The following is a 24516-nucleotide window of genomic DNA, read 5'->3' as shown; positions in this document are numbered from 1 at the left end:
AGATTAATAGTGAAAATTTATATAAAATATTCCTTTGGATTTTTAAAGAAGAGCAGAGAGCCTATTGAAAAACACACAACCCAACAATATTTTTAAGGGAAGATGAATAAGCACATTCAAGTAGTTAAACCAGAAAGAATACATAAAATGAAGAATTAGCAGTTCAGCCACAAAACTGTGCCCTCTCCTAGCCTTTCAAATTCCCTTACTTCTCAGAGGCAGGGGAACATATATGGCTTCTAGCATGATCTCATCATTAACATCTTTGTTGTGTTCCCCATAGAACTGAAAATGTTAAAATCAACATCTTTTACCTGCAATCACTTCACCAGAACCATAGCATTTTATAAGCTTTTGATCAAAAAATAGAACTTTTTTATTTAATTTGATCATTTCAGAGTGTTTTATGAAAATGAAACTTTTTTTCTCCCAAGTTTTTGAAGAAAAATATAATGCTTTGGTGAAATGGTATGAGCCTGTTCTTAACCATCCATGACTGTCAGTCCTAATAATTTTCCTAGTCTTGTGGCAAGTCGTGTCCTTAAAAAAAAAAAAATCCATTTGCCTTAAATATGTGTGAATCTCACTTTTTACTTCAAAAAACTTGGAAACTTTTGCCCCTACAACTGCTCCTGCAGTTGTAGAAAGTTTTAAAAAATGTCTGAGTGTACAATTAAGATTCAGAAATTGCAAAAAAGACTAAAATTTATTTCCTAAAACTCATCATCTTAAAGAAATGTTGCAACTTGAGAGGAGGGTCAACTGCTGATTTATTATTTAGTGTATGATGTTAGCAGTCCTGCGCCAAGACCTTGCCCTTCTTCCTTCAAAAATTCACCATTTTAAATATTTTTCAGTAGCTTGCTGCATTAAGTGGTATGTTCTCTCTGTGCAACTTGTGACGGTTCTATCACTGCTTTCATTCTTCTTTTATTGGAAACTTGATTTTTTGATAGCTTTTTGAAAAAAAGTGATAATATAAACCAGGCGGGTCCAACCCTCTGCTCAGCTCTTGCCCACTGCTTGCCTTGTGGTAGAATATATATATTCATCCTCTCTTACTGGAGCTGCTCCAGTACGCATACCGCCTGTGTTTGTATTACACCATACACTACATTCATTGCATGTATGTAGTGTATACAGAAATGTCTCATTTAGGGTCTGTGTGTCCATATGCACAAACACACAAATACTCACAATACAGAATAACTGATAACTGATTCAGAGACATGAATATGGCCTTCTCACAGCCAGGTAAGTGGCCTGGTGACGGAACTGAGACTCCATCTCTTCTTCAGTATTTCACTGACTACGTAAGGTGGAGCACCTTGGGAAGCTAAGGACATATTTTGCCACTCTGCATTTGAGTTTCTGTATAAATAAAACTTACTTAATTGTATAAACATGACAGAATCTGTGCAACAGGAAAGCAAGAGAAAGGTCTCATGCTTTGTACTTGCGGCTCTGGAGTTGAGTCTTCTTGTCATCTAACATCTCCATCCCAGGTTCAGTGCTTATGTTACATTCTCAACTGAAACTTTTCCTTCAGAATATTTGATCAAAACTGATGGATTAATTCCTCCAGGAAAACTAAGTTTCTTCTCATTTGGAAAACAAAAGTTGAAACAACTCCCAGTTTTTCAAGAGTTGGAATTTAGCACATAAGCCAATTAAATGACTTCTTGGTGAGAAGCCTAAGAGAAATAAGAAACTTCATGGGCACAGAGCCCAGAAGCAGTGTTAGATCCCAATTTACAATAATTTGATTCTAGATCAAGTATTGCTGCACACTGCAATTATGGTCATATGTGAAAAAGGAAAAAATGTCTAGCAAGTAAGTAAGAGCCAGGTCTCCTCTGATACACAGAATAAACTTAACACCTTAAAATCAATGGGGAAAATACTCCAAAACACAAATCAGAGTAACAAGCTGTTCCAGTTCCCCTGGAGTTGAATAGAGTAAAAGGTAGTGCTACACATATGCAGTGCTATTGTAGCTGGTATTTACTAAAAGGAGTCTGAAATGATTTTGCACCACTTGGTGAAGGAAGAGTTATTCCTACCATTGGCATACCATCTAGGTCTTTTTACTTCTTTTAATTACTGATGTCAGAACTGATTGCTAATTTAGCTTGCATGTATATGCATTCCAATTCAGATCTCAGATCTGATTCTTATTACTGAAGAAGCAAATGTTTCAGGTCTGCTTTCTGTTTTTTACTTATAGGTGAAACAGTCTACATTATTGCCTATTCCTCCTGCGTAGTTCTCATCCTAGGAATAGTCCTGTTGACTCTCCTAAAGATCAGGTAATTTGATAGACATATTAATCATTGGTTTTAGGAAATTGGAAAAGCAGAAAATAAAATGCTTTGGCTTAGTTAAGAGGTTGGCACTGCGATTGTCTTTAAAACAGTCCAGTATGCCCCAGTGATGGAAAGAACTGACATTGCTGGTGTCAGCAAGAAAGAGTGAAATACGACGCGTATCTACAATGCCCTCCATTCATGCAGAGATCCCAGACTTCAGGAGGTTTCATTTCCTGTCCCATGGCAGGGGAAGGTGAAATCTGAATTCTACCTTCCTAGCCCTGTAGCAGGCAGAGGTAATGCAGAAAGGAAATGAGAATATTCAGCATTATAACATATTTAGAAACTGAACCGTGAATGCTGCTATTGTAGTTAATAATCTTGCCAAACGCCATTTTTGCTGATAGGATTCTGTAAACATTCCCACACATGCAGTATGAGAAACTGCCCATACACCAATGCTTGGTAAGAAAACAGAAATGTGCATTCACTTAGTCAAATGAACATGGCCTTTTCTTAAATGACACATTTTCTTGGACCAAATTAAATGGCCAGATTTCAAGAATTATGCTGTCAGATGATAGGTAACAGAACATGATGTAGCAGGAGCTATATATAGTGGGAGGGATATTGAGTCAAATTTCATTATTAAATTCAGAGGCAGATCAAAGAGGAATCATGGAGAAAAATGCAAAAGGCAAGTCAAGGATATATGGGAACAGAGGCTTTCTCTTTAGGTTTGCAGTTACAGGAATATCAGCATATAAATAAAACTCAGATTTAAAGAATACAGGGGATGGAAGAAAAAACAGCACATTAATAACGATGAAGGGAATTATTTTATACCACAGTGTTCATCATAAAAAGAGGGGAATTTTGCCACTGATTTCAATTAAGCCAGAGTTCAAACCAAAAGCTGTATAGTTTATTGTTAAATACATGCACATTCTTTGTTTTCAGAGCCTGCAGAACAAAACGTGAGTCAAGAAGTCCCTCGCCAGACCATTCTTCTGAAACTTTTATGGTCCATTATAAAAGCCACAGATGAACTACTCTGTTGCTTATGCTTTTTAAGGCTATTCTTGAAAGCCAGCCTGTTGTACATATGCGATAATAAAATATATATTAGAAAACCTACTATAAATTATGGAATTTTGTAGTTGAGCATAAAAAAGATTTTTATATTTATTAACACATATTAAACCTTTAACAAGCTAAAAAAATAGAACAGCACTCTCTCTCATTTGCGTAGGTTCACACATCTGTCCTGAGCTGCACATTTCCTATATCTTTAGATGCACATGACAACGGTATAAATGTTGTATCAGCATGAATCTGCCTAGTAGTGGAAATCTTTGAAACCCAACCCTTCTGATCTGAACTCATCTGGCAGAAAGGAAAAAAAAATCCACTCAGAAGAATTTTAGAGAGCTGTTAAAAAGTACATATGTGGTAGTTTTGTACACTACATTCCCAGGTACCAAGTACCTGATGCGATATTTGTAAGGCGGCAGTCACAGGTAGGCTGCCTGTAGTTTGATGGTGGAGCACTTAGTGGGGTAGGAGGAGGTCACGATTACAACCCATTTCAGTATGAAGAGGAATTAAACTCTATCTGGGCTAATGCTTTGACCCCAGTATGTTGTTGCTGAAAGTGTTTTTTCTTTCTCCTCCAATATGTTCAAAAAGAAATTAGTAAGCCTTGCCAATTTTAAAACAGTAATTTTAGAAAGCATTTTGTGATCTGAATGCCCAGTGGAGAAAGCCACCTGCTTAGGGCTGAAGTGCCTAATTCTCGAGAGAGAAGTTATGACCCGTCTCACCATCTGTGTTTCCTATTCATTGTCTCTAGGCAATACCTGAAGTGCCTAATTCTCCCCGTGCACTGTACTGGGAGCCATGGTCCCTAACACACCACTCTGGATCCCACTTTATGGCTATGAGTTCTGGATTTCTTCCTGTAGCTGAGTTGTTTTGCTAGCAATGAGTTGCCTTTGTTATATCTTTGTAACAATCTGGTTCTGGTCAGCACAGGATAATGGACTGGCATTTCTTATACAACTGTTACCATAAGTAGCATACATATTGTGTTGTTATGATAGCATTTGATGAATTAATTTTATTTTGAATTTGATTAATTTGAACTTTGTCTGAATTCCCACTAAACATAACTCACACAACAAACAGTATCAGGAATGAAATACTGGTTCCACTGAATTCAGCTCCAGTTTTGACCATGACCGATTCAGATCTAGGGCTAGAAATTTATGATGTGATCAGAAGAGCAAGAATATTGACTCTTCAATGTGACTTTTCTTCTGGCTTTGGTAGTTTGTGAAATGATTTAGTGTGAGAGAAAAAGCTTAGGTGTGCAATTCTATTGGGGAGAGTTTAGAAATTTTTAACAGTTATTACAACATGATTTTTTTCTTTCTTTAGGATCTCCATAAAACCAAAATTTCTTTCTTGTTTTGCAATCAAATGCATCTCGTTACTACATCAGCATTACTAAATTCAATCTCATTACTAAATCAGCCTTTGGACAAAAATATAACGGAAAAGTGCAAAGTTGGTTAGTTTGTTAATCAAAACAATCTCCTTTATCAGTCCAGCAATTTGCAGCATTTAGTTTATCTCCCACCATGTAGGTATTTTGAAAGTATTATATTAATAGTCTTCATCTTAAAACTGTGAAGAGGAAAAAGTTCAAACTGAAAATACTGTTGAGAATATGTTCTCATCAGTGTTGGATAAAAAAATTTCTTTATATAGGAAATATATATATGAAGTGAACCCTGTGTTGGTTTTCAGTCTGACTTCAAAAAACAATGATGCAGTGCTGTCACTGTGTCACAAAATTTGAAGAGATACATTTATATTCAGACTTAACTAAACCTCAGTCACAAAAACATCTCTTGTAACTTTCTTAGAAACTTTTTGTTTTCTAATTATCTTATACTGAGATACTAGTAACTACTCATATATGTGCCTAGACACACACATGCACACACACGTATGTAAAATGTATTTGAAATTGAGGGTAAGTATGTGAGTTACTTTGAAAGACAGCAAGATATGTAGTGGCTATTGTGTTGCTTCTGTAATTTTACAGGCTTTCTTCATCAGAGCTGACTCATACTTAATGGAAAAGCACATTTCTTCCATTATACATGTAAAATGTATTCTTTTGCTCTATATATGTCCTAGTGATGCTGTATTCTGTCAACAGTATCTAGGTGTTAATTATTAAATAAAGGAATTTCTGCTGGGATGATCTGTATTCAAGTGATCATGATTAGACTGCTTCATGAACAGTTTTGTGATGGAAGAAGTAGTATCTTTGTCAGAGCTTCATTAAAATCTTTTCCCCTGAAGTGAAACATCTGCACCTAATTCCCAGATTGGGAAAATTAAGTTTCATTGATGACTTGGGATTCCCAGGACGTAAGTCATTTTGGATAAGGATGTGGCATTCATCCCCCTTCCATTGGAGCTAGGACATCGCAAAGTGAAGAAACGAAGACTGATTGGGTTGGAAGGAGAAAGCATAAATTTTAGCCTTACAGCACTCTCACTTGAAAGGGGGAATACTGGATTCCAGCTTTTTCTTTCAAGATTGTTTATGCAGTTTATCTAAAGATTGTTTCAAATTAAATGTATAAAGAGTTTTTTGGACAAGTATGCAGGACTAGCTCTTCCTTATGTAGCAATGAAGCTGCAAGACTGTAAAGTCCAAGTCTCCACTTCTCCTGTCTTGCCACAGTGAGTCTTGAATTCTTCAGAAGGAAAATCTTCCTCAACCATCTCACCTGATTGTGAGGTGAGAGAATGGGCTGCTTGGAGAGACAGGCGTGGACTCAGCCTTTTCAGGCTGTTGTGGGAATCGCGCACAATCCCTGGTACTCTGAGACAGATGTCAGATCAAGCTAGCAACACAGAAGAAGGATGGAAGCAGCACCAACACCATCCCCAAGATGGTGCCTTAAAAGAGTGGACACCATTCATTTCTTTCAAAAAAATTACCATGGGTGTCTTTCTACCAGGGAAAATACTAGCTGTTGGATTCAAGCTGGTGAAGATAACTAACTGCAGCTCACGCTGAGGCACTTCAACGGTAGCACAGGGTAGGGAATTTTGACTTTTCCAAGAAAGTTCCATGATCAACACGCTGATGTTTCAGACCACATGCTGAAAGCATTCAGTCTCTCCCATGAAGTGTGTAGTAGGGCCCAGATTTCTACTCTGCAGTGGAACATCTGAAGTTAGATAATGCCTCATTGAATTTTTTGACTCCTACCTCCATTCCTGGCTGTAGCTTTTAATGTTTAGTTAATGGAGGGAAGAAATGTTTCCCTAGTAACTTAGAAGAGATTTGTCATCTATAAAAGCACACAGGAACAACTGATAAAAAGGTAATCCTAAGAAAATGCACTCCAAATGGATTATGAGGTAACAAAGTCAACACAGACGTACATGTCAGAGTGACAGCTTATATTTGCTAATGCCGTATGTGTGAGCTGGTTAGTCAGAGCTGCTGAATCTGGCGTAATACGTGAGCATATCAGTTTCAATAAACACTGAGATAGATTTTATTTCAGCTTTAACACCATGTATTGCAAAATCACAAATGCATTTAACCAAGAGGGTGCATGACAATTCCTTAACAAACATATCATGTCTCTGACATTGGTTTCAAAGGACTAAGTTGACTTTGGCTGTAGTCCTTCTGCCTGCTGTGTTATAGCAGCAATGAAGATCAACACCACATTAGAGCAGGACCATTGAGAAAAATAATTTTCAAAAATATAACAAAAGAAAAGCATTGATCAGCAAGTCAAGAACTGGAAAGCAAGTGTCTTTCACTTCTTCAGACTGATTCTTCTGTTTAGTCAGTTTTCTAGACTTTTCACAATCAATACAGAGAACTTAAGGTAGTCTGAGGAATCACAGAAAAATTCAGTGGCAGAGAATGCTCATTTTCAGGTATCACAGTAACTAAACAATAGTTCTACCCCTTAAAAATAACTCCATGAAAAAATAGGCACATCTTATACATTCACACTAACTCTTTGGACAAGTATTATTTAATTTCAACAGCACTGATCCCAAACATAGGAATTTTACCTCACAGACTTGCAGTCTTCATTTTTTGACTCCTTATTACAATAATAAAAGTTTTATTAACTCAAATGACGCTATTAAGAAAGAAAAATTAGTCAAAGCCTCTCTGGACTTATTCACAAGACCAGCATATTCACTTCTTATTTCCATAAACTCTGGTTATACATGAAAATGAAACATTAAAGTGCTGGTCCAGAGCCAAGCTGCTCTAATACATCAAAGTTTAAACTACAAAGCAAGCTGCTGCTGGAAGGCATTAGCAGTATCCATGTACAGGATCCATGTCATTGCTGTCTTGTGAAAGGCACTGAAGAACAGTTATGCCCATTACTAACGGCACTGATCAACTTCTCCAAGAAAGCACACCAGCCATGCCTTTAGAACAACATAATATCTTGACCGGCCAAAGCAGCCAGTATTTGACTTTCTAGCTATTGCCAACAACATGGGAAAAACTACTGTGAAAGTATTAAAGAAAATTGCAGCAATATGACACTGGTCAGCTGTTGAACCTTCACAGGTTCAGACCAGGCTGCAGACCAAAGACTGCCCTAGGAACTCCATTTTGCATACTCCATGGCCCTGGCACAAGTAAGATGATCTCCATGTGTTCTATGAGATCTCTGCAGTGACTTGGATACAGTGAGCTACAGAAGAAAGTCTCCAAAGCATAGAAGTAAATATCTTGGTACATCTAATTTGTCTCCGATAAGACTCAGCGAGGGCAGTCAGTAACTACTTCTTCTCTCTCACATGCTCTGAGAGTTTACGCTATCCCCTTTCCAGCATTTACAGAGGATCATCAACAAAACAGGGAGACAGCATGTCCCCACATTCCAACAGTGTGATCATGATACTCAGCACTCTTGCTTTTTCTTGACACCTTTTAACAAATATATATATATATATATATATATAAAATCTTTATAATGACATAGTAATAAGAACACCTGCTCATGGAAGCCAAACACCCGGATGCAAGCCTTCCACAGCCAGAAGGTCACTGCAGGGTGAAGTGACAGCAATGTACACGGTGGGGGACACTGATAGGGACTAAAAGAGCAGGCACCACTGGCAATGGGTCACTCTGAATATAAAGATTTAGAAAGTCAGAAGCGCTGGAGAGCAGTAGCAGCAAGTCGTGACTTGCCATGTTTTTGAAGGGATGTAGTCTCAACTGCTTTATTATGTGCTGAATTCAATGCTGCCTATGTGAGTGATGCATGCTCATGGCACAGCTACTGGATTAGCCCTTGATCTTAAGGGCAATATATGCCTATTTTGTGAAGCCAAAGATTAGGCTTTAAAATGCTCCACACAGTTAAAATGATGCCAGCTCAGGAAAGCAGAGCAGCATCACTTTATGTGCCTAACAAATTTTAGTAGTGAGAACATAAGATGTCTAGGGTTTTTCAGTTACACTACAAGTAAAGAAGGATTTTATGCGGGTTGCTCACCTGGACCCACAGGCCGAAATTCATCCCAGGTGGGACTTTTTGGCATATAAACATTGGGGTTTTTTGAATCTGGCTTTATGTTTCTTCCTCCCTTGTAAAGATCCTGACAAACAATCTATTTGTCTGTGACCTCCACCCTGGATTACTATAACTCACTATGTGGTTGAAGCTGAACGTGCGGGTAAAGAATGGGCTCCAGATGTGACTGCTCATCTTTTCCAATGCTCACATCATTACAGAATAACAGGCCTGCATTCAAGGCTCTCCACAAGCTCCCAGGTAGTTTCTAAAACAGACCAGTAAAGAACCAAGGCATTTTAGGTTGTTCATTCCCATGATTTAATAGGTACCCTGTTTCAGTTCATAGGGAGAGTTAAGAGACTTAGAATTGTAATCTGCACAGCCCAGATGCTGAGAAGCCTAGGATGCACTATGCACAGAGGCATATCTGAAAACTTGTCCAGAGTGTAAGGGTCTCCTAGTGCCAAAGTTAGGAATCCTTCATGGCATTTAGGAACATAGATGTCTAGAACTCCCAAAGAACTGAGCAAAGCTAGCTCTCTTATTCTGTAGTCTATGTTCTACACAGGTATTTTATTTAATGCAAAAGTTGTGGTAGTAATGAAACCACTCACTTTTATCTAAGATGCTATAGTCAGTATACTTATCAAATAAGTGGACAGTATCAGTTCATTTCCTCACTTGGCCTACAGTTGAAGCCCTCACCACTATCTTCAAGGAAAAAAATTCTTATCTGTTGCAGAGACATTTTCTTCTTGTGATCTTTCTGGTCTCAGGAATTTTGAATTCCACCCTACCTAGTGGCACAACTTCATCCAGATTTACTAAAAAGTGCATTCTTTTTCAGTTCTGTATATAGCCAGGTGGTTAAATCCATTGATTAGGATGCCAAAAAAATGTGCATTTGAATCTCCCCAGGCTGAGTAGCAAGCTAATCTCAGATCAATTGTTTAGTCCAACATTCAGGCTAATATTTAGAAGGTGATTTGCATCACTACTTTTTTTTCAAGGGGTGACTTCACTTTCATTCTTTGAGAAGCTCAGTCTCGCTTATGTCAGTTAAACATGCTCACAGGATCTTGGGTGGAAGAAAATTCATCAGGCCCTATGTAAGAACTACAGATTTCAGCTCAAAATGAGCTAATACAATGCCTGCACAGAAGCAAACTAAAGAGGAAATTATTGTTAAACATATGAGAAAATTTATTGCTAAACAGGGAAGTATTATAGTGTGGCTAGTCACCCTCAGGGGTAAATGGCACCTGAATTGGGGGGTTTTTAGAATGTCAATTCTGGCACCTCGTTTAGGCTTAACTACTAATTATTAGAGTAAGTACAGCCTAAGTAATGCTGCAGATCCCTCACTTCTTCATTGGATCTAATTCATTACAGAATTTTAAAACCTGTGAATGGTTCAAGACCTGTTTTATTAAAGTCTGTGTTTTGATACATGAGCAATAGTGGCTTCTAAATAACAAAGCCCCAGCTGAAACATGGGAAAATGAGGACAGCATTTTCTGTGGTGATCCAGCTATGCATCCAGAGCAGGTCAAGAAAATCAGGGTGTTCACATCTTTAGAAGTACCTGAAAGTCTTCTTACTAGATACCACAGAAAGTGGTGCAATTTAGTATTTTGGATTGCTAGGCAAGGTATTTCCTGCCTCACCTGAACACATTTCTTTGCTTATTCTTTGAGTCTTACCATGAGAAGAGTGAAACAATGTAGCTTATATTAGTTTTGACTATCATTATGACATAAACAGGATACAGGTTTTATATCAGATTTATAGCTTTGAGTTGCCTGGCATGCAAAGTTCGACTTTCTTAAGCTATGCCAATTCTAAACTACAATACTGGCTAAAAAAGTTCACTTCAGAATTTCAAAGGCAAACTGAGACTCAGCTGTAACTTGGCAGAGTTGAGTTCCAGACAAAAATTATTCAGCCTTTTCCTTCTTTACATGTTATCTTTCACTTTCTTTCATCTTACCTTTTCCCAACCTTTCATATTTTGGAGGAACATGGAGAATATGGAAAAAGATCATAGTCCAGGGTTTTAGATTTTCATGTTAACAGGCTATGTTCAGAAAAAATATAGATCAAGGTTAAGTACACAGAGAGTTATAGAATTATCCTACATAAACAACCAGTTACAGTACTGATGTTTCAGACTGAAAAAATAACAGTATTTTCATGGCACATTTGAAAAGTTTAGAGACAGGATAAGGCTCTTCTTTGAATTTGTCTATTATTGATCTAAAAATGACAATGCAGTTCACTGGCACCTTGCTGAACTAAGACCTGTAAAAAACCAGTATCACTAGCAGTAGAGCACAGAGGAAAATTGTTAAGTGGTTCCCTTTGTGTAAGCTAGTACAAAAGAATATTATTATCCTCAAAAACCCATGACTTATAAGTGAGAATGTAAATTCATAGACTGTAGAATAAAAAATCAAATTGTTCTATGAGACCTTGGACAAAAATTTATCTCCTTCTACACTACTATTACCCTGAATGATGGTTGAAAACCTTGCCAATTTTCAATGGGTTCATATAATTAGGTTATAATACAGTTGACGAAAAAAAACAACTACAACAAATTTAACATATGTAACAAATAAGGAAATTTGCATTAGATTTGGAGGATCTGGCAGACTGCCATTTACCACAAAGTCTTGGAACAAGATAAAGTCATCCATAACTTAACAGATGTTAAACAAAACAAAAATTAAAAAGTGCTATTGCTAAAAAATTCTTATGGTGAATTCAGATTTGGCTCCACATTTATAACACAACTAACTTGACAAATGAAAAGTAAAAGATTCAGATAAATAAAACACATAATAGAACGGCCACACACAGTGTGGGATGTCATAAACTACTGCAAATATTTGTACTATTCTGAAAGTCATCTTGATTACAATTTAACTATGTATTCACTGTTTCTATCCAGTTTTCCTGAAAGAACTAAAATTCAGTTTACAGCATGGTAAAATGTCCTTGTGTTTTTTACATTCTTCTCATCTGTAGAAGTACCAAGCACAGGGTTCTGTACTACAGTCACTTATTTCTTACTTACATATCAGACAATTCTTAGTAAGACAGTACAGTACAACAACTCATCCCATAATAAAAAGTTATGTATGGGTTCTATTTTGTTTTTTTGCTGAAATGGTCTTTTTATATTTGTTTTTGTGATATAAATGTCCTTGGTCAAGGTAGATGACAAATGCAATTAAGCTGCAAAAAAAATCCATTTAATGGATAGTTCCAGTATTGAAGGAAGCTTGTGCAACCTTTGAGTTTGTTTTCTTGTTCAAAGCTGTACAGATGAAATTTCCAGTTTCCATCACTGTATAAAGATTTACTCCCTAAAAAAGAGGTGAAAAATGTTAATAATAATAAATGCACATGTTGAAAATGCTTAAAACTTCACCTTTTTTTGCTCCAGGGCCTAATTTTTGCAAACAAAGGGCCTGATTCATGTCATAGGTCAGTAACAGAGATAAGTAGAGTTACAGTGACTTACGCAATAGCCACAGCTTCCAGTTGTTTGGAAGGTCTACCACTTTGAGAGTGATTTCTTATCCTAACAGCAGTGGACCAAATACTCGAGCAATATCTTTCAGACTCAAAAGAATCTGGAATAAAGAACTGGAATAACAACTAGAAGAAGTTGGAAGAAAAATAGTACCTACGTATGAGCTGTACTTATTTATCACCCAAAGCTAAGAAACTTCATGCTTATAAATATCCTATTTGCAGCTCAGGAGAAGGGAGGAAATACATTGACAACTGAGTTCAGTGAGAAACGGGATCCTGCATTCTCTTGAATAAATATAATCTCTTTCTTGAAGAAGTTCTTTTCAATACAAAATAACAATTTACATGGCTAGCACAACTGAGCAAAACATTGCAGCTGCTTGATCTGCCCATGCTAAAAAAACATTCCTTGGGTTTTAACTAATATAAGATACATATCAGTATTGCTTGATTGCTAAAATGGAATCAGATCACCGATTAAAGAGGAAAAACGTACATCATTATTAGTCTCCTGGATTACTCACGTATAGTAAAAGTTTTAGTTACATCATACAAGTGATGTAAATATGTCCTCCAAAGATTGGAATTTAGAAGCCAGTAAAGTTTCTGTAGAAGGGACGCAAAAGGGTACTTTGAACTACCAATACACTGAGCTGTCCCAGCATAAAACTGGGAGAAGTGTGTCACTCAACATTAAAGAGTACAGATGTATTGCACCAGAAATACATTTTCCTAACACTTATGGATTTATGCACTAAAGTTCAGACTAAAACCTAATTTAGACACTTAATCTTTTAATTGGATCTAGCACTTATTTCCATGTTCTATGGTAAACTTTGTCTTTTTCATTCTTGGAATTGGCTAAAAATCTTAATGAGAATAGAAATTACTTCACAGAAATGTAATCAAAAACATTTTTAATTTGAAAAAAAACATGCTTCAAAGATTCCAATCAGCTCTAGTATTTAGTACCATTTAAAACACACTGTTCAAAGACATCCTTTTATAACTGTCTCTTTTTAATACAGTTATAACAAGGGTGATTTCAGTTTATTCTGTTTATCCTTTATTGGTCATTACTTAGGTTTAGTTTGTAGAGTGCTATTGCACATAATGCAATCTAAAAAATTCTTAGAGCATCTGTGTTTTTTTACTAGGAAGAAATACGAAACATACCACCATAGACATACTTGGTAGTTAGATTATGGAAGATGGCAAAATAAAAACCCCAAACTATACAAAATTCACATTTTCAGCACTGTAACACTGCATAATGTGATATGTGTTGATAAGAAACATGTTCACAGTTCACATTCATTAAATGGAATACAAGCATCTCTGACTTTTAAATAGTCTTTCTTATATAAGTGTTGTGAACCAAAGAGGATTACCATGAGGGCACAAAACCCAGCATTCATGAGCCTGACTCACAGATGGGGATGGGAAAAGAGTAGTGACAGCTGTTTGTAAGGTTGTTGAGTCAAAATAATATGTCTTCAGATAGATACTCAGAAATGTACTTAAGTGTACTTGGTAACCACTCCATATATCCAGGATTATTCCTTGACACCAAGGAATGAAACCATGAAACACAAAGACAAGTACCTCCAATAGTATCTATGAACTTGGATAACTGCTTTAAATCAGAAAAGCTTCTGCCAGAAGGTGAATTTCTTTAACTCCCATTGACTTTAATTAACCAGTTCTCATTAAGGTCTGTTATTTCTCTGTACTTTGGTTTCGGGGTCAGTAATGTGAGGCTAACAGTACTTAGTTGCTTCTCAGAAAGGCTTATTGTTTGCTATGCACTTTGAAGGCATCGTAAGAACAAGTAATTACATAGGAACTGTAATTACATAGGAACTGTATAGGAACTATTTTTATAGAAAGAACACGTCTCTCTACAAAGTTTCATAAGCATTAATGATCTATGACATAATTATCTATCCATCACCATGGTACAACCAATAAATCTCTTTGTAGATGGGCTCTGCAAGAAAATTATTTCACATTTAGCCTGCTGGAGATTCATTTCATGCATCACTTCTTGGTTACATGTTCTGAAGAACAGTATAGAACAAGCATCAATTATTATTTTGATGTATCTAGTCAATCTGAACTCAATAACGTACACTTAAATACTGTCCATCCTTTGGTTGACACTTTAAGTGACTTCAGTCAACAAAATGAAAGGTTTAGTGCATAGCTGAGAGGAACATAAGGAATCGCTCCTTGAAAATGGACAGCATTAGCAATTATAATTTCATTTTGTGCCATTACACCAAAAGAGACATAATAAATTTTTGTGATAATGTTTTTACAGAATTGGCCATGGTACCAAAACCAACCAACACTGCAAAGACCAAAGCTCATATATTAAATTAATAATTTTGAGGCTCCATGTCTCTCAGCCAGTAAATCACTCTTTCCTTAACGGACCAGAAAAGGGTCAAGAAGCAAAACCTTGTTTTGCTATTGCTTAATCTAAAATTAAAATAACAAAAGGAGAACTAAGTGTTTCATGGTGAGATTCTTATCTCCATGGGATTTGGTATCAACCTTCAGAACAAGCTAGAGTCCTACTTGGACACCAGATCATTAACAGATTAATAAATCTTATCTAGAAGCCTGGAACAAGGTCTATTTCATTTAATCAGGATATTTTTATTTAATTGATTCCTTTTGCTATGAGTCAGTTGGAAAAGTCAATGGGTATTTTATCCAAGGAAAGACTATAATGAAAGCCTAAGGTGCACTGCAATGTCAAGTGAAATGCGCACAATTTCTCCTCCCTATTCCAAAGAACTGTGTTGTTTCAAAAGAATAATAACCCTCTTTATGAAAAAAGAGATCTCAAAGCAGGTATGAACAGTTCAAAACAGAGTGCACTTGTACAATGGACACTTGTGATTAAACCTCTTCTAAACAGTTATCTGACATCTATCCAGAACTCCCTAAGAAGTACATGAAAGCAGATAAACATTACAGTGAACTCTGAAAGGTACTGAATATGCTTTAACAGTGCTCAGGGGATGTACAATTCAGAAACAAGTTCCATTATATTTTTATGTGATATTTTATGATATTTCATGATTTTTATTATATTTTTATCCACACTGAACTGCAACCTACAGACAAGTGATAAGCTCCCCAAAAACTCAGATCTTTGTATTTCAGGCAAACCACATACACTGCAGTTTGGACAGCTCTTTATATGTTCTCCTTTGAACTTGTGTGAGAGACTGAAATGTCCTATGACTGCCTCAAAGCTTGTTTGTATCTGTGCAAACCTCCAAGGCAAACTGCTGCAGCCTGTGAATTGGTCTGGGGGATGTTGCCCAGGGAAGCGGGAGTGTATTGAAGGATGCACCCCCCACTTCTTTGCGGTTGCATTGTCCGGACTCTTTAGACAAGCCTCAAAGGGTCAGAAGTGTGCTGAGTTGCCCCATCCTGTAGCCATTTGTGGCTCTATTGTGTAGGCCAGAACCCATACATGCATTGCTAATGAACTGACAAGAGGCAAACGTTCCTGCCCTGAAGCCAGATGCAACAAAACCTGTTGGACCAGAGAAAAAAAAAAATAAAGGCGAGCAGATATGTTAATCACCGGATACGATGAACTTAAAAAGGCAGCAGAAAATTTTCTCAGTGTGCATCTACCACTGAAGCTTGATTCGTGTTGCACCCACCACCGAAGAACTGAAGACTGAGGACCAACGGGACGCCGCTGGATCCATGGTGGTGACTATTCTTGCAGTCCTATCCCGCATCCTTGCTTTATTTCTGCCTTTTCCTTCCATTCTGTCCTATTGCTACCCCTCTTCACTTCTTTAATAATAAAAACCTGTTTTGGGTATACAGCATTTGACCTCATTTGTGTCTTAATCTCGCTCTTGGGATCGTATCGAAACCTCCCCCGACATTGGATCGGGACAACTTGACTCTCAAAGTCTATGTCTAAGTAAAGTCATTGTACTGTTGGAGTTAGTACAAACTCATTATGTCACATTTCCAGAACAACGATAACCAACAGGAAGACCAAAGAGCACATTCTCTGGACAAGGCAGCATTACTTGGTTCCCAGGAATACAGAATAATTAACATGCCAGCCAAGCCAGGGATACTAAATGTGTGCTCTTGAAGTGTGGATGCTCACTGGTAAGGCTCATTAAAGTGCAGCTCTGTGCAGATAAGCTGCTTTGCCCTCTACTCCAAGAACAGGGCTGGAGGTAAAAATGACTGTGAAGCCTACTAACCAGTAACAGATTTAGTACAATTTTGAAATATATTAAGTGGATACCTGAGAAATAGCAATGTCCTGTGCTTGGACTCCAAATGCCACGACTTCTTTCTACTCTGAAGCCAGAAAAGTTGACAATAAATTAATAAGCACTATAATCCAAATCCAAAGCTCTGTGAAAAAAGTTGAGGTCCGTTCAGTCTTTCCACTGTAGACCTGATTAGCCTTCTGGGGCAATGTCTACAGTAGTGATTTTTTTTGTGGTTACTGAGGCAGAGCAATGACTTGCCGTAGTTGCGAGACTGAGCTCCTCATAGCTCCAGGCAGCGAGTGTGGGGTTATTCAAACTCCTGTCAAATACATAAACAGGTTCTACTCTAAATTGCTAGTGAAGACAACATCATTTGTGTCATGTGTCAAGCCATGTTAAAGCACTGAGTCTGCAGAAACTATTTGCTCCCAATATTTTATTGTACAGCACAAGTAATTGTCAGGTATGTATCATATGCTTTCTAGAAAAATATTTGTGTTTTTCTTGAAGTCTTAAGTAGAAAGTAAAAATATCTTACTGTATTGATCCCCAGACCATTAAGCATGTATATCACATCCTCTGTGGCTACATTTCCAGTAGCACCTTTTGCATAGGGACAACCGCCCAGGCCTGCAACTGATGAATCCACTACAGCAACTCCCATCTGGAAGATAACAACACAAGAATGTAACATCAGCACAGAGTATTATTTACAATTATTCATAAATAGCAGGCTATACATATTAGTTACCATGGATAAAATACACATTTCGCCACAAATGGATGTGTTTCTCAGAGGAAATTCCTTATAACGGTGTTAGTCGTGGTATCTTTATAAGGTAAGACTCTTCAAACACAGGATGTGGAACAGAGAACTAATGGTCCATTACATGTGATTTTGGCAGATAAGATGATTGCTGTTTTAGAGCCTAACAGAGTTTTATGTCTTATTCTCTCTACATGTTTTTAAGTAGCTTGCAACTATTCCTGCAAAGACTTACATATAACCAAATACAATCAATGTGTTTATTCAAATGTGTAATTTTAAGCATATGTATAAGTCTTTGCAAGTTGTAAGTCTTAGTATTAGCATCTGATTTATGTGTCATCCAAATATTTTGGGACATCTACACTCTAAAATGTGTTTTGTATTAATGACTATTCTTCCACAAAGACCTTCCTTCCTAGCATTTTCTCTTTTCCCACTTTCTTTTCTTTCCTCTTTATTAGAGATCATGAAAACACCATGTAAATAATTTTTTTTTGTTCCTGTTTTAGAGGAAGACTACAAGGTATTGTCATCCAAATTGGACACCACAATGTAAGGAAGAATTAAATTTTGGCAGATCTGTTAAAGATTTCATGAGGTTAAATCAACTGGAAATAAAAACTTAAAGAACTTTATCCTGGTGAGTCTGAGCCATTCTCATATTCACCAGTCTAGAAGGAAACACAACCCCCAAAATAAATAGCAAATTTCACACTCTAGCACAGTCCTGGATTCAAAAGCCTAGCATTCAAAAGCCTAGTTTTTAAGGTGCTTGGAATAACTGAATAGTTTAGATATCGTGGAAGTTCTCCATAGATATAGGTTCCAATCTCTGAATATTTTTAAGGGAGCACTTGATGCCCAGTGTTAAGCTTTCTCATTTAAATTAAGACTTGAAAAAACAGTCAGCTGTTATAAATTCGTAATTCTCTGATTTTTATTATCTTCATACTGCATCCAAGCTCCTTCTCCCTCCTGATCCTGTCTCAGCATATTAGTGATACCAAATAGTAAACTAGTAACCAGCTCTGCTCAACAGATATTATTAAATTTCCTAGGGGATAAAGCCTTCCCTGGGAGATTGGTCAGGGAGGGAAAGAAACTGAACCTGTGATTTCCACTGATCTGTTTAGTAAGCTCTTGCATCTTCTTCTTTCTGTGATCAGATTTTAAAACAAAGCTGAAATTGGGAAGTATTTTTTTTTCTGTTTTAACATGTTAGGTATGTGATCCAGGACACTGGGTCTCCCTTGTCAGACAAAAGCTCTTCAGCCTTCCACTTGCAGAAGATTAGATGCCTTTGGAAGCATTCAGGCTCTAGAGATAGTCAGAGGCAGGCAGTGGCATTGGGCAGAGATGTCATGAGGTCTTTAAAGACACCAGCTTCTCTCCACCTTAAGCACACTTGAGGGTTCTCCCCCCTCCAAGGCTAATTCAGGCAGACATACACCAAAAGTTTAGAAGCAGAAGTCAAGCCGACTGAATCAAGGTGCAACCACACTCAAATTCTGGACAGGAGTTCCTGTGTTGACATAACTTCTCAGTACTCCAACTTTGACTTTGGGTCTGGAGACATTCAGAGGTTGAACCATGCTTGTTACTCACATTTGCAAGTCAGTAAGATCAGCTGAGAGGCCTGACTGCACAGCAAGCTGATTTCTGTTGGCTCTCCTTCTGAGGGACCTACCTGTCCCTACAGACTAAGCTGGGAGACTGAGCTTCTCCTTCAGAGATGTGCAAACAACTAGCTGGCAAGGTAGGCAAAAGATCATGTCCTGCATGTTGCAGTTGCTAAGTCCCCTTTCTGAATATACCCATCAGTGGGTTTTTTTAGTTCTGAAATAAACCTCCCTAATGTTTTGTTGTATTTGATTCTAGTTTTAATGGTGCTTTCGGTATTTTTATCATTGGGCTTACATGCTCTTTGAAGCTCCAATGTTTCTGGAGGGCAATAATAAAGAGTAATCTAACAAAACTTTGTCCCAGGTCCTATTCTCAGGCAGGGAACATTATCTTGAGCTAGGTAGCTGCTCAAACCCTGTAATAAAGACCTCAAAGAAACTGAGGTGCCTAGCTATGACAGGCAAGACATACTGTTTAATATTGCTCACACAATGAGACTCTCTAAGAAGGGATATTGTACTTTAAAGTACACTAATCTGTGAATTATGGAGTGAATCACCAAAGTACATGTTTCACATTTCAGTCACTTGTCACACACTTTGTTTGTGTAACCCACCGGTCAGAAAATGTGTTATACAACACATCTGTGTCCAATACACAGAGGACAGGTGTTTATGATAGTTTTCAACTGGAAATTCTGTCCTTTTTTGCACGAGCTGCTAAGATTCATACATTTACTCTGGAAGTCATTGCTTCAAGCTCCACAGTGGCAGCCCTGTCTACAGGGCTTGCAAGTGTCCCTGTAGAAACAAACCTAAGGCCTCTTAATGGAAAGACTTAAGCTACGGTGAAGGTCTGGGGAAGAGAAAAAGGAGATTCACATGTAGAAATGCTGGTATGATACAAGCATGCATCCCACTGCCGTGTCTGCTCTTTCAGGCTGATTTTAAGAATTTTTTCAGAAATGGTTGTTTCAGGGATGAAAAGGTAGAAGAAAGCATCCTTCATGGAGTTTCCCGCCAGCTGTCAGGTTATGTCAAAACTGCTAGAGCATTCTTCTTGATGTACTTATTTTCAATAACTTTAACATGGGGATAAAAGCTATAGGAAGATAATGTGCTGAGGTACATCACAGCTGTTCAACTCATAAGGAAGATCAACAAACTTAGAAACAGCTTTAGTAGCATATAAGCAGCCACTTTCTAACCCCAGTGAATTATCTCATGAAACACTTGTCCTTGTGCAAAAATGGGAAAAATATCAACTAAATTGTATTGGTAACAATTCAAGTAGCATCTGAAAACAGCCAGAAAAGTCTGCCATTTCAAAGCTGGGGAGAACCTCCTCCTGTGGGGTGTCACCTATATTACTGTCACTAGTCTGCTCCAGTGCTTCACAGGGCTCTCACTGTGAGAAAAACCAAGAAACAATACACTGCCAGCATTAAAAGGGTGTGTCTTCTAAAGGCATTGGATATATATATACATATTAATTTCTTGATATGCTTGTACAAACACTTGGGATGCCCCCATAATTCTACATTTGCAGTGCAAGTCTTGTAACACTGGGGTACATGTTGCTTATTATTGTCTATAGAAAGTGTTTGTGAATACATGGAATGGTATGGGATACCACAGCAACATGAAGGTAACATGAAATACATATCTTAGTCTAAGCACATCCTAGCATTCTCAGGCAGCCTCGTCTGAGTTAATTCAAACTACTGCCACTGGAAGCTGGAGTAAGCTCAATTTACCCTAATGGAGATGCAAGAGCATAAAAAACAATGACTTCTGCTGGCTAAGCAGTGGGAGCAGTAACCTCCAGATGCTGGACAGTGATAATTGTTCTGTCTTTTAAACCATCAACTGTTACATCTAAGAAAAAGAAGAAAGTCTAGTCACAGCTTTACATTGGTAACATCGTCGGTGTGGCGGCTTTCACCCTAGTACAGGTCACTTAAACCATTACTTCCCAGAAGTAGTATATAAACATGGTTGTCTCTATAATTGTATCTGCATCAGGATAGATTTGCCATTTTAACATTCAACTAGTTGTAGGTCTTGACACAGCGCATATAACACAGCAGCTCTGACTGACCTCCAAATCTGACATGTCTTCAATCAGTGTTCTTAATATGCAATGAGTGGGTGTCTCTGCCTTTAAAATAATTGTCCTTTAAAGTTCTTTTCACAACGCTTCTGATGTCTACTGCAACATACTGCTATTTCAGCAGCAGGCTCAGCTGCATCTGTCTGCTCCTGTACGTTGCACAGGCAAATATGTGTCTTCTGATTCATGTGCAGAATCACTGCAGTTCATCTCCAGTGTGGCCCCGTTCAAAAGTCCTTAAATAATCCATACTCCAAGCTCCATTCTAACAGTGCTAAAAACAGATGTTGGAAAACATCCTTCAGCAGCACTACTAACTAATTTGGAGGTTAATATTACAGCCCAGCCTGTCCAAGCAGAGTCTGAAATAGCACCTAATAAATAACTTCTCTGCAAGTTTGAGCAGCTATGAAGCTGTTTTGCTTTTGCAGCCATTAAAAGCATAAGGGGCTCTAAAAGAAAAGCTAAAAATTGACATAATGTGTAAAACAAGGCATCTTCCTTTATCACATGTCCAGTATTTGTCAGGCTTTTACAGGAGATAGTGATCTTAAAGCCTTTCAGCAACTTGAGCTTGCAAAACATTCACTGTCAATATGAGATCTTTAAAAAGCCCAGATTCTTGTTGTCACTTCCTGACAGGCACTAAACTGTGCTGAGATTCATCAGAAGTTGCACTGCAGCTATTTCACAGGATATGTCCTAGATGACCACTCACCAAGCTGCTTAGGATGTGTGTGGGGGTGAACAATGGCTTGGCTTCCAGGACACCTTAAGTGCTCCAATCTTTTTTGACACTTGCAGAGTTTTGATAATCACTAAATTCCTGACAGTGGTTCCTGAACACCTTCCAAACTTTAGCTTTGGCTAGCTTTAGCTTACTCTCTAGAGAAGGCAGAAGACTTTTTGCTCCTGTCCCATGCTAACTTTGTAATTCCCCAACAAGAGAGCAAGGAATTAAATTAATCACCTTTGTCAAACAGCCAGTTTTAACAGGAAACCATTATTGCCAGTGAATAATAAATGCTTAATGTTTCTCAGTTTGCTTTACTACCTCCCCATAATTTCTTGCTGGGACAGTCAGTCTCCTTCCTTACTGATCTTTAAACCTGGCTTCATCTGACCGAAGTTTAACTTTGGCCATCTCTTAAAAATGGCAAGGTCAGCATCAGTAACTCCAGGGATGCATGAGGTATAAATCAGAAGCTATAAACCAGGTCTCTCATAAATTAGGATTTTTTTTAAACTATGAGATTTTGAAACCATAATATCAAGTATCCCAGGTATGAATTAAACAGGAAAAGATTTGTTGTCCCACAGCATTGTGAAGTTCAGTACCTCAGTTCCTTAAAGATAGGTGCATATATATATGACAAATAATCACTGTATTAGTTCAGCATTTGTTCAAGGAAGGGAGAAGGAAGGGAGGAAGAAGTAAAGGGAGGTCAAAGGTTGTCCATACAAAAGGCAGCACAAGACTAATACTGTTTAATCCTGCAGTTCTGTCAGCACCTAGCTGGCACTTTTGGCATGGTGAGGTACTGTCATATTACTGTGTCTCTCTGGCATCAGTCTGCTACCCACCACTACTTAGTACGCCACCAGGAAAAACCCCTTCTCCTGTAGAGACAGAGATAACCATAGAAATATAAATAACTATGCCAGTGATGCTTTGTAAGGTGGTTGTGCCCACAGAGACCCTTCCGTGAGTTACATTATCAAGTTGTCTAAAAATCAAGGCTTGTCATCCCCCTCTATGTCAATAAAACAAATGTATGTAAATAAATATTATTTTAGTATTTGAGCAATTAGAAGCATAATTTTCTACATGTAAGACAATAGAATGGAACAACATTTCTCTGTGGAAACCCCTGAAACTTTCCTGCATTTCCTTCCTGCTTCTTTCTGTTCGTGCTAAAGGTGCATCACAAAAGAAAACACTACTTTTCAGAGTTAACTTCATCACTACTGTCCACTGGGTGTCACTGTTACATTAAAATCTGTAATTTCCCATTTTATTTAGTCAGAAAATTAATACATTCAAAAAAAAATGCTTTTCTCCCAAAACATACTGAGATGCAAGCAATTTGTGGGCAGACGTGCTGCATAAAATAGGTTAATACAGCATTCTTTTAACTTATTGCACACATCTTTTCCTATTGCTACTGACACATTTATTATAAGCAAAGCTGGCAATGACATCTAGAGTTAAAGTTCCCTAACACTTTCCATCACAAGGCCCTACTTTCAGTTGTTTATTACTTTGTCAGCCTTTAACTGCTGGAGCTTATATTTTCCATGCCTCGTCTAAGCCTCAGGCTGGACTGTTTTCGAAAGTCTGAGTGAAAAATGGGGCTGGCCACTTCCGAGAACAAGTTCTGGGGAAGAAAAATGCTTTGTTATGCTAATATTCAATAATTCTAACGAGCTTCTTGGAGATACTCTTGTAGCTTTGCACTCTCAAATTTGGCACAGGAGGAATACTGTTTTTAAGAGATCATGCGGTCTGGACTTAGTTACAAGCTTAGGAAAGTTCCACCTCATTGTCAGGAACTGGTCAGTCTGGTAGCTAAAATGCCCCAGCGTCAAGAGAGCAGCAGCTGACCATGCTTTTTCCCTCAACCTCAACAAAGAACTGTGAAGCAACTTCTCTGAAACCGAGTTGAAAATCTGTGTCTCTGGCTGACAGTGCATCACCTGCACAAAAAACCTCTCACCAGCAGGCTCGAGCAGCTGAGATCTGTGTTGCAGATCCAGTTCTTCAGAGAAGGTTCATGGACGTTTAGCGGGAATTAATGCCATTAAACACGAGACTGGTTTTGAGATTTCAATTTAGGAAGTACTAATAAAAATCCTATGCCATAAAAAAATTAATATTGAGAAGCAGATGCTCACAAATCACTATCAGTAGGCTTATTTTGCTCCTTTTTGAATATGTGCACTCCTATTTACAAGACACTAGGGTTTGCTAATTCGTGGTTGTACACAATTCGAGCTGCTCCCTTGCTACGGATCACAAAACCTGCAGGGGGAGCGGGAGACACATTTCAAGGTCTTGTCGAAACCCATGAAGATGCCATGACCATCAGAGCACTGAGGGAGTGACTTCCCAACCCCCTTTCTTGCCCCCCCCCGCTAAAGCAACCCAGGGCATTGCCAGATTTCCCGACTCAGCTGTTGCTGATCTGAAGTAGTTATTGTCCCAGATGCTCTCCAGCAGAAGTTGCTGCTCTCAAGCAAACTTCTGGTGGTTTAACAGTTTGTCTGCTTGCTATGTCTTGTGAAATAAT

General features: G+C 37.9%; 2 protein-coding genes across 5 annotated transcripts in view; one reads left to right on the top strand and one right to left on the bottom strand.

Moving 5' to 3' along the window:
- GFRAL (GDNF family receptor alpha like) overlaps positions 1–3796 on the top strand; it is a 28468-nt gene extending 24672 nt beyond the window's left edge. Inside the window, exons 9-10 of the mRNA XM_074819873.1 lie at positions 2228–2309; positions 3270–3796. Coding sequence (XP_074675974.1) covers positions 2228–2309; positions 3270–3357 — 170 coding nt within the window. The 3' untranslated portion in view covers positions 3358–3796. The remainder of the gene's footprint in view (positions 1–2227; positions 2310–3269) is intronic.
- Positions 1–24516, bottom strand: part of HMGCLL1 (3-hydroxy-3-methylglutaryl-CoA lyase like 1) — a 98457-nt gene that overhangs the window by 3532 nt on the left and 70409 nt on the right. For 2 of the 4 annotated variants that reach the window (XM_074819874.1, XM_074819876.1), the window contains 2 exons: positions 17261–17386; positions 6875–12279 (listed from right to left, as the gene is read on the bottom strand). The exons of 1 other annotated variant lie outside the window; for it this stretch is intronic. In XM_074819874.1, coding sequence (XP_074675975.1) covers positions 12166–12279; positions 17261–17386 — 240 coding nt within the window. In that variant the 3' untranslated portion in view covers positions 6875–12165. Of the gene's footprint in view, positions 1–6874; positions 12280–17260; positions 17387–24516 lie in introns of those variants that run through there. One more of the 4 variants, XM_074819877.1, reaches the window with a different exon arrangement.

Source organism: Strix aluco, chromosome 3 (assembly GCF_031877795.1).
Source record: "Strix aluco isolate bStrAlu1 chromosome 3, bStrAlu1.hap1, whole genome shotgun sequence".
Lineage (NCBI taxonomy): Eukaryota > Metazoa > Chordata > Aves > Strigiformes > Strigidae > Strix > Strix aluco.
Note: the sequence above shows the minus strand (reverse complement) of the source record. Positions and strands in the feature narration are given on the sequence as shown.